The 11,370-nt window shown below is 37.4% G+C and overlaps 1 protein-coding gene across 1 annotated transcript in view; it reads right to left on the bottom strand.

Moving 5' to 3' along the window:
* Positions 1 to 507: 507 nt before the first annotated feature.
* GRK7 (G protein-coupled receptor kinase 7) overlaps positions 508 to 11,370 on the bottom strand; it is a 21,830-nt gene continuing 10,967 nt past the window's right edge. The window contains exons 3-4 of the mRNA XM_009325086.1: positions 5,889 to 6,160; positions 508 to 1,683 (exon numbers count right to left, since the gene is read on the bottom strand). Coding sequence (XP_009323361.1) covers positions 1,341 to 1,683; positions 5,889 to 6,160 — 615 coding nt within the window. The 3' untranslated portion in view covers positions 508 to 1,340. The remainder of the gene's footprint in view (positions 1,684 to 5,888; positions 6,161 to 11,370) is intronic.

Genomic DNA, 11,370 nt, shown 5'->3' with positions numbered 1-11,370 from the left:
AAATAGGAAACGGGGTATTAGCAGCCTCCAGGACTCCAAGGAAAGGAGCAGTTTCAACTTCCACTTTAGTCAATGGAAATTATGGCCAGACAGATGACGGTAAACAGCATGCAGAATCAGTTTTAAAAGTTGTTGCTAACAACTACCACTGATGTCCTTATAAGAGTAGATTTCAAGCCATTACAGATCTCACATTTCAGCCTTCTTCAGTTTCTCTGGTATTTTCTTACCAGAGAAAATGAGTAGGATGCATCTCACAAGTAATACACTTCAGCAACAAGCATTCGCAGAAATGTTTCCAATTAATTCAATTTAGGTTGTCATAATATTGAAAAATAAATGACATCAAAATTTGCACGAGAATCAATGAACATTTGAAGATGGTGTCAACTTGCACACATAACCTTTCCAGCATTACAGCACTTAATAGTATAATGTATTTTGCAAGTACTGAATTAAAATTTATATTGCACTGAAATGTGTCTTGTAAAAAGCCAGTTACAAATTGCTTTGGTGTATTTGTAGCTTAATTTATCACCGAAATACAGAAAAATTATCAGGAAACCTGATAAAATTTTAAAATTGATTGTCAAAAAGAACTTATAAATACATTTTCTTTGTATATGGTATTATCACTTAATACGCTTAACAATAATGAAGAAATACTTTATTCAATTAATTTGGTGCAATCTTATCTTCACTCTGTTAAAATCAACTTTGAAAAGAGTTTGATCCTGTTGGTCCTATTTCCTAGTGATATGTAGAGCCACCTTTTACATTTTATGACAATTTGAACATATTACAATCAAACCATTCAAAAACTAACAAATTAAGAAAACAACAGACAGACTAGCTAACCAATAAGATTCCAAGTTTGACATGTATATGAGCTCCATTGTCTAACTGAGAATATTACTTGAAAATTAAAAAATCTTTCCTGAAAACTGTAGAACAAAGAGGAAGTGTTAGTAGAAATAACAAGAGAATAGAAGGAAAACCAACAAATGACTGTATTCAAAATGGTAGTCAGTCATTTTCAAAAGGTGTTGCTTCTTCACTCCATTATTGCTTTTTGTATTTCAGAATTTCTATCATTCTAAGTTTCTTAGAGAAATATGGTTCTTCATCTTGATAAATCTCCAATAAAACAAAAATATTATCTCCTTTGCTAGAGCAAAGGCAAATAATATAGTCTACACAGCTGGTGGTCCTACATAGCCTGTCAATGTCATATTACACCGATTGGTTCTTTTTAAACAGATGCATGGAGTTTCTGAAACAGTGTCAGAGCACGGATAGTTCTGAGGTGGTTTCTACTCTTTTTGTTAATGATGTGATGTTTACAACAACAAACAAACTCCTGACTTAGCTTCACCTCCATTTGCATGTCCCCCGGAATCTGCTCTGTTAGGATCATTCAGTTCTTCAAACAGTCCTGTTTCAATAATTTCTTCCTGCCAGGCTGTAGGGACAGCACCTGTCGCAAACTTTTTGAAGAACTTCTTATCTTTGTCATCAAACTCAATTCCTCGTATTTCAGAGAAGTCAGCAATGTCTGCAATGTCTTTGGCATAGACAACTGATGGATCTGGCACAAATGGAGGGTCAATAAGGTTTGCCTCTAGCCTGTGGAAATTTATTGTTTTGAAGAAACTATGTTTTCTTGGGTCATCATCTTCATTTCTGCAATAAAGCAAAAGTTTGTTAATCAATGTGATGTTTTGCTTTCAGGTGTGTCTTTGTGTTGTATACATGAGAGTATTTTAAAGTAAGGAGCTAGAGAGAGAGAGAGATTTACACACACACTGCAATGCAATTCCTTTTTTCATAACCAAAGAACGCTGCATTGCACAATATAAGCAAAGCCGAGAAGCAGAAAACATCCTGATCCCATTATTCATTACTCTACCTCTCAGGGTAAATTAGTCTGGGCAAGGTGCCATGCCAGAGTTGCAGTGCTGCTTCTGGCAGTGCACTGAGATACCCATATCCAAAGATACACTTTAACTAGAACGGAAGATCTAGCAAGATGGGCAGGGGGAGTATTGGATTTACCATCCGAGAATGGAAGTCCAATGGTTGGTTCTATATTAACTAGGACAAGAATATCTATTAAACTCTAGACTGGGGTACATTGGGTTAATACAGCTAGGGATTGACTCCGAGGCATAACAGTCTGAATAGGAAACTGGTGACAAATGACATTTCTGGTTTTATCTTAATTCAAAGCAGCTATGCATTTACATGATAAAACTCAGTTATGTTGCTCTAATACACTCCCAGTTTTAGTGAGTCTGTTCATTCAGATGAACTACTCTTATAAATTAACAAAGATTTAAAGCAAGAGATTCACAAATTATGACATCAGCAAAAGTATGTGTGCCACTGTCACAAATACAATCTTTTATTAATATTGTTAAAACCCAATAATAAAATCCAGAAAGGACTAAAATCATTGTAAATGCATATTTTAAACACGTCTCAAGAAAAACAACTGCAGACCTCAGGGAGAACTTTTGCTGTAAAAGAAACAGTGAATTGTTTCATTGTAGACCCATAGAGAGACTTGTAGGATATTCTGATGATAAGAATAATCTGAGCCTCAAATGTGTGCTCATTAAAGCACGACCAAGGACCACAGCTTTTGAACTGTGCCTCTAGTGACAAGGCATGCAAAGTTTGAGTTTTGGATTCTAGTGAAAGGAGGAGCAGGGAGGACCACTGTATTTTTTACACCTATGCCTTCTTTTTTACATGTTTATGGGTGCACTGGTCTTGAAAATGGTAATGTAAGAAAAACAAATTTGTCTGTTTTTGGCCTCAGAAAATGGTAGTTGCTATCATGTTGTTGTTTTCTTTTCCCACTTCCTTACAAAATCATATACTTAGCCAAGTGTAAGCACTCATGTATTTCTAGACAATGTTCTAAGAACACAATGTAATGCAAACCTTTGGCAAGTCTTTTTTATCTTTGCCAATGTGTAGAAGTAGTACAATTGTGTGACTATACAAAATCTTCTTTTTTTTTTTTTTTAAGACCTCATACCTTGTATACAGAACAGCTCCTCCAGCTTGCCACTACTGCCAGTTCCTCATATGCTGTCCTGCCATGCTTCTAGCCTGCCTTGGTGCTATCCGGGCACAGCTGAGATCAAACTACCAGCTGCCCTCTTCAGCTCCCTCGTTAGAAAATTGTCATTTTGTGCCTCTGCTGCCTGGTTACTCTGAGCAGGTCACCACCAACCACTAACCACTGAACACCACCACGACCAGGATGCTAAATCACAGCCTGAAGAATGATAGATGCTGCCGTCCGGGCACCCTGGGCAATGAAAAAATGACGTTTTCAACCCAAAAGAGCCATATGAACACAATTATGAATGTATAGATTAAACCAACAGGGATTATGACATCTGCATATGCATAGTCTTGCAAAATCATCTCCTAACTTAACTAGCTAGTAATAACCAAGTACTTGAGCAGCCCTCCAGCCTGATGCGATTTATTTACATTCACTGTTAGCTTGAAGCGCATTAGAGTTGCTGTTCAAATTAACTAGCGTCCTGGGACTAGCAGTGCCGACAATCCTACTGGGCAGATGCACTCACAAAAATTTCACTTTGTTTTGCTTTTCCTTTATGTAACGTAAACCAAAAAGCGCTAGAAGCTGGTGAAGGCTCCAGAATGGATTGCTGCAGTGTTTCTACTCCTGATGTATTTTCTGACACCACCAAAACCTTAAAAACCTTTAAAAACATCAAGCTACAGGAACGCCATCTACTGGAACCAACTGAGGCATCTTCCAACTAGCTGGAGATGAACTTGAGCTCTTCCTGTGTGAATTGCACGTTTACGTAACTTAAATAGAAAGAGCAAATTAACTCATCCAAACTCTGTCAATTTTGTATTCCTCCATTAAAAAAAAAAAAAAAATTCAAAAAATCACTTTACAGATTTGGGATTTGAGATGTCAATCCCGAAAAGCTTGAGTGGAGAAAAAGGGTTACATCTTTCCTGAGTTAGCCAGTGGCACTGAGTCTTCAAAAAAAGAGTGGAGTATTTTAAAAGATCAGGTATACAAAGTAAAGCTGTCCTTGAGCAGCTTTAACTTATGCAACAGGCACTTATGTAGATAACCCAAGGTCTTGTTGTCCTTAGTAGAATTACAGTGCTAATCTTTACGTAAGGATGAGCTGTCCTGAATAGTATCGCCCTGTTTAAGAGGCACTTGCAGGCTTTTATTCTGTATCATGCCCAGGTATGGTATACATGCTATCGTTTTCCTTCTCTAAGTACAACACCTAAGAGCAAGAATATCTTAAATAGCAGCAAATTAAAAATAATCTGTGCAATTACATTTCTCCCATTGCTGAGAAATAACGTAACAGTAAGCAGACAGAATTATTGTAAATGATTCCCTTGGCAAAGTGAATGTGGTTACAGTAAGCGAATAGCCTGTTGCTGGTTTTGCTTCAGACTTGCTGAATGAACTTGACCAAGTCACTCAGAATCTCTGAATTTCATTTTTCCCCTACTCTGAAATTTGTTTACTTCACAAAATGCTGTAAGACTAAATGTCTGCAAAGCATGCTGACTTGTAAGGCAGAATGCTCTAAATGTTTTTTGTATTATTTTTAAAATAAGCTTTTAAAACATATCAAAAATAATAAAGATTTTGTATCAAACACACTCTATGTGCTGTTGAAAATATTTTTTTTTTCTGCAGCCTTGCAGAGTTGTTGGGAAAACTCATCAGGCACGAAGCGTAGTTACCTTCATGTAGCACTGGAATAAGAAGAAGGTTAATTCTTTCAGGCAAACGTGACATTTTGCAAAACTCTTCTTCGTTGTTATGAAATATAAATTTAGAAGACTATCTATGCATTTTCATTAAGTCCCTGTGTCTATTCCACCTTTAAACTGGAAAAGCACCTGATAAATATATTGTATTCATAGGTGATTCAAATCATGGTGTATTCTAAAGACAGGTACTATCAGTTTCCTATTCGTTTTTTACATTTTTATTATATTTATTTTGTCTATATTGCAAATGTAGATCCCCAATCTGTCTCATTAGAAATGCACTAAATGATTTTTTTTTATATACACACACCCACCCACCCCCCTACCAGAGGGATCAGAAATATTACAACTTAAATATTACAATGCTTAGCTTTCCAATTTTCTTATTGAACAGTTCCTTGAAATTGCTAAGTCAGGGACACATCCATCAGTCTTCATCAACCCAAAGCCACCTCTTAAGTCCCAAAAAATGTTTTGCTTTGTAAGAATTTGTGCCCAACATTCTTTTCCTCCCTTTTCTCCCCGGGATGAGTCAGGAAGACCAGAACCTCTACAAGATTTTTTTAAAGCACCTGAGTAAATCGGAGGGGTTAAGGTCTCTTCAGTAAGAAGCCAATGACACAGCCTTGCAAGTTACGTATCTGCAGGGAAGAGAATCCACATTGCAGATTTGGATTTTTGCCCACATCATTCCAGTAAGTGATACAGCCTAAGACTCTGCATTCAGTCTGCATTAGCACAGATGCAGGTATCTACTTGAATATCCTTTACCTTTAGGAAAGAAAATGCAAGAGAAATAGGCTGCTCCCTTCTCCCAAAACTATATAAAGTCTAACCCCACAAAATACCAAGAAGGGAACTCCCATGAGTAGTCTGGGGTGAGGATGGACAAGACACTATTGCAACAAAATTCCTTATTTCCATATTATCTTCAAAACTTTGCACCTCTCTTCCTAGAAGTGAAAGGGAAAATTCAGTACTCTGTAGAAAGTAAAGATCTAACCTCATTTTGTGTAATATGTAAAGTAACAATATTATCTGCAGCTTTAATCTGGCTTTTACTGAGTTTGAGAAGTAAGGCATACCTGCTTCCTAAACGATTCTCTGTTTTCTTAGCCAAAAACAGTCGGCAAATATCTTTCGCTTCCTCTGTAAAGTTGTCATGTTCAAATGTCACCTCATCTTCCAGAGTTCTTCTTTTAACCTCATCCTTACCGACCTTTTCTTTGAAATCCTTGAATGGTGTTCGCCCAGCAACCATCTCATAAATACTACACCCCATAGCAAACCAGTCCACAGGATAGCTGTAATCTTCTTCGTTCAGGATTTCCGGAGCCATGTAACCATTTGTCCCAGCCTATTACAAACATACAGACAGATTTACTATACAATGTCAGTAATGAAATGCATACAATTAAACAGACTAGTCTATAATTCTTCCAAAATATTAGTAATACAATTGATATATTTTGTATCTAGAAACTCTGTATAACAGATTTATTTTTTTATCTAGAAACTCTGAGGTATAACTCTGTTTTAGCACATGGACTATTTCTGTCTTTAAACATCTTAGCGTATGGGAAAATTGTCTTAAATATGCTCTTCAAAGGTGAAATATCTGTGCAATTTCTACCTAAAAGTGGTTTCTTTTTAAATTAATGTTTAGCTTGCTTTTTTCTTCCACATTAATTTTTTTCCTGTTGAAAATAGCATTGCTAGCTTTGTCCTGTACACACCACTAGCAATCAATTTGAAAAGATTAAAAAAAGACACAAATCAGACAAACAATCGCCAATTCCCTCCCCTGTTCAGTGGTTATAACTGGTCCAACACCAGGGTCTGCTGCCAATGAGAAAATTCTCATCAAGCCGGTAGCTGAGCTGCATGAGGAAGCTCTCACCCGCACTCCCTGTTGGTTTCTGGAAGGAAGTACTACTACCACCAAGGCCAAGAAAAACTCTTAAAACCATTCTAAGAAAGTAAACCTATGAAAATTACAATGAGTAAATTACAGGCATTCAGGTGAAAGAACGAGTTCGTATTTCCTAACTGAAAAAAGCTCTCTGAATAAAGGCTACTACTATATCCAGCACTAATGGACCCTCCTCCAAGAGAAGTGACCGCTCTTTGAGAGGGGAATCTGCCTGCTCCCTTCCCAGACCAGGCCTGGCGTGTTCCCCCCTGGGGGACAGACCGCACAGTGTTCAAAATAGCTCCTGCTGCCTCTCTCTCTAGGGAGCTGATTCACCTGGGAGGGAAGAGAAGAGGTCAACCTCTCTGTACGCTTTCTGCTGCACTGTTAAGTGACTGAGGATGCGAGATTTCAATCGAAACAGCATTCCCTCACCTGACCCAACACCTCCTGCCGCATCTGATGCTATACCTTATTTTATATATTTACCAGAGTCAGCTAACAGTGATAACTATGTCAGAAGTTGCTCGAACCTCTTTCATATCTTTTTGAAATACTGGGACTGATGAATTAGTAGTATTACCATTTAAAATGAAAAATTATGTTTATGCAAAATCCCACTAAAGTTTATTCAAGATGGTCATCATTAGTGCTACCAGAATACAAGCAGTGACAGAGATTCACTCCAAAGCAAAACAGTTAGAAAAAGGTAACCAAAACTAGAGGACATTTGGGCAAATGATATTTGTAAAAAGCACAGCTCAACAGATGAATTTTATTTTATGAGGTTTGGGCAACTCCTCTAATTTTTGCAACTTTAGGCACAGTATTTCTAAGTCAGATCTCCCTATAAACTTTAGCTCATGCCACTACACATTATGGCATATACTCTACTGTAAACAATGTGTGCAAGAGGGAACATCTTAGCATCAATTACAACATAAGCCTAATGGACAGAAAATTAAATCCAGTTTGTTTTCGCTCTTTGTACTTTTTTTTTTTACTTTTAGGGATATAGAGCAAAATCCTCCATTTGGTTGAAAAACAGCAATGAGATGAGAAGAACAAAAATATCAGCCAGGTTGAAAGCAGCAGAAAAGATTAAAAGCGAACTGCTTCCTCCCTCACTAAAACCACAAAAGTACAGAGGAGCTGTATGGGCATTGCAGCAGCTGACATCACGCCACAGGTAATTTGTACTGTTTGCATTGAATTTCTCTAAGTAAAAGTTAATACTGAGAGATACCCTGACAGTATTACATTTTTATGTACGATTACTGCTCCATTCAGAAAGGGGGACAAGTACTCAAATAGGGACCACAGAACCCAGATCCATCTGGCCTCAGAAGATCATGAAACCTGGAAAGGAGAGGAGGAGTTGAGAGCAGTAGAGAAAGCTTGGTACAAAAGGATGCACACAGAGCTCATTGCGGGTTAGTGAACACAGATACTAAATAGGCTTCTGGATTTTTTTTTTTGTTTTTTGTTTCTTTTTCCTTCTGGGAAGCAACACACATTCTTATTTTTACGGAGATGAAGCTAGGGCACTAATGCCTTGAAGAACCGATGAGTCATATCATCATCAAAATGCACCCTGATAGCACAGTATGGTCCTTCTAATAAGACATTACTTTGCTGCAACTTAGCATCATCATACGGGAACTAGATAAATCTGACATGGAAAAGTCAGAACTCTGCAATCATACATGTGTCTCAAGGCAGCTCCTTTCTGACTGCCTCTCTTTCCTTCCACTTGTGTTCTTTCTTCCATAGTTGTTTTTTTCCAAAGAAATAATAGCCAAGTAACTTCAGTCTCTTCCATGTGCATTTTCCACATAACCTTCAATAAGTCACCCATACAGAAGAACACCATGCTTTGACACAGTACTCACGTTTCTCAAGAACAGAGAAAGCAAGACCAAAAAGACTGCATGACCATAATTTAATAGAAAATAAGAGATGGACCAACAGCAGCTTCCCTTCAGGCTGAAGTGAAAGACTGTGGATGGGGTTACTGTGAACAAGAATTAAACTTCAAAATTCTAACTTAGCAGCACTGAAATCTTTTGAGCTGTTATTGAGCTGATCCAGCTCAATCTGAGAGAAGCCTAGAAACATATATTGTTCCTCTGATATGTCAAACCATTCCAATTCAGAATTTTATGAGAGCTATTTTTCTCATGGAATTTCATCAAAACTTGAACCTGATCTTAAAAAAAAATCTCTCCCGATCCTCAAGCTTTCCTATGATTCATAATGAAGGAACAGGCTGAGAAGTAGGAATCTAAACCTAATCTCATAACCCCCTGAGACTCAAAACCCACTTAAACATTACTATTCTATGGCAGAAACAAACACATTTTACAAGTATTCAGCAGTGATGTTTATGGGGGGAGAAACACAAAGAAGCAGGGGGAAGAAACACATAAATCTCTGCAATCTTTATCACAACAGGAATTTGAAGAAAGGAAGAAAAGAGTTTAAATTTTAGTCTTTTCCACCTATTTCTACATATGTGGAGCTTTGGCAAAATCATTTGGGAAGAAAGATGATAAAGCCGTAAGCGTTTGCTGTTATTAGGGAACACACAAAAAAAAGCAATTATTCAACCCCCGGAACTGGAAGAACATACATCTTTCAAATGAAGATTTAATTCTATCTTTGGGGAGTAGATAGCATTAGAGGGAAGCTAAAACCTAACATCCCTGCACTAATCATTATGGAGAACAAGATGTCAAAAATCAGATCATCTTTCAAGGAAAAGAGATCCTGTGGCAACATGAAAGGCAGCCTCAATGACTCAGGAGAGGTTTATTTAAGCAGGTAAAACAGAAGCTTAGTGAAGGGAGCTTTTAAACTGTACAACTCTCACTAGCAGTAGTGGGATTTGAGCAGAAAAAAAATAGTGTATTAGGTGGAAAATGTATCCACTGATTCCCAAAGCAAAAGTTAATCAGAGTAACGAGTTGTTACTCTCAGCAGGCCAATGAGTAAACAAATATACTGTAAATTATACTCAAATGTAAAAAGGAAAAAAAAGGACAGAAAGCAAAGAAATCAAAAGAGATCACAAAAAAGATAAATGCATTATTTTTGAGAAGGGGTCTATTTTCCATGGGCTGGTACTGAGTATTTAATTCCGTTAGAATTATCTGACCATGCCTTAGAATGGATACCTCTAAGTATGGGTTACTGGTATGTCTATCACACAAAAAATCATTAGGTTTGGATGATTTTGTAGTTGTTTTCACTCAATACAATTTATAAGTAAATTCAGAAGTTGTGTATTAACTGAAAAACACTTTTTCTTACTAGATCTTATTTTACATGGATAAATTTCACTCTTTTAATGGAAACAGGGAAAATAGAACACCACACTCAGAAAGTTGAATTCCTTTGTTGTCAACTCTACACTACTAGGATGTGCATTGGGTTTCGACTGAGACTAAGGCCAAGCATGTTATTTTCTTCTTTCCTGTAGGATTCCTGATAAGACCGGGAACCATTTGAACACATGTGTTGACTCCTCAAGTGATTTTACAGACGCACATAAACACATGGAATTACCCCTTCACTGACCTGGAAGTGTCTAATGGGACACAATAAAAAAAAAAAATCACAAAGGAGCCAAAAGAATGTTGTATTATCCCAACTGTTTTACAGAAGGCAGAAATCATATGCCATTGCAGAGGCACACAACTTTTTGAAGCGTAGTCAGTGCAACACTAGCTATTTTTTGCTTGCTCTCCATCTAATACTGTCTTTTGTGATGATGAGCAGGATGCCTTACTTGCATATGCTGTTTGAAATATAAAAATAGTCACTAAATTTCAGTCAATTAAATTTTAATTTACTTGCTTTTGAAAAGGGCTAACAGATCTACTTCTCCCTTTATTTCTCTATCTTGAGAACAACCCAAAATACAATTTTTCAATAATCCTCTAAAATGTAATGACCAAATGTTGCCCTTGGATACATTAGTGAAGAAGTTCTGTTAAGTGGAATTGTCACTTTGAGTGTGGTTTGACAAGGCATAGTAGAGATGACTCATCTGAAAGTATACAAATGTTTCTTTTGTGAAATGTGATCCTGCATAAATTTTTAAAAGGTCACACAATTATAATAATACAAGATGCGATCCTGAGAAGTACTAAGTGCATTCAGTTCCCAGTACAGTCAACGGGTACTTGGCACACCACAACTCTGAGCAGAACGAGGCCCACAGTGTAAGTACGGTCATACATCTTATTCTGATTGCTGTCCCAAGAAGGGAAAGTCCCTTGAAAACCGCCATTATCCCAGCTTCTAGCAGATGCAGGGGAGAAAGAAACAGAACTCTCTGGAGCTTTCATCAGCACAGAAACAGGCAAATGAGGAGAAACGGGATTTAGATCTCTCTACCTTTTCCCACAGATCTCTGCAAAACAAACTCAATTGATATCACAAACCAAACAGTAAAGCAAATCAGAATGTCTATCTTTTGTTTGCCATGGCACAAGAACTGTTGAACAGAGGAAAAAAAACAAGCTGAGTTTAGCTCTATCAGCTGTTTCCTGGGGCTCGGTCCTTCCTTCCTCCAAGGGGTGCCACTGCCTGCTTTGTTCTCTTGTCCAGCTGTTCCTCCACTCCTTCAGCAATGCCCTTAATAGACCCTG

Source organism: Pygoscelis adeliae, unplaced genomic scaffold (assembly GCF_000699105.1).
Source record: "Pygoscelis adeliae isolate BGI_AS28 unplaced genomic scaffold, ASM69910v1 Scaffold155, whole genome shotgun sequence".
Taxonomy (NCBI): Eukaryota; Metazoa; Chordata; class Aves; order Sphenisciformes; family Spheniscidae; genus Pygoscelis; species Pygoscelis adeliae.
The sequence above is the reverse complement of the archived record's forward strand: the minus strand, read 5'-3'. Positions and strand labels throughout refer to the sequence as shown.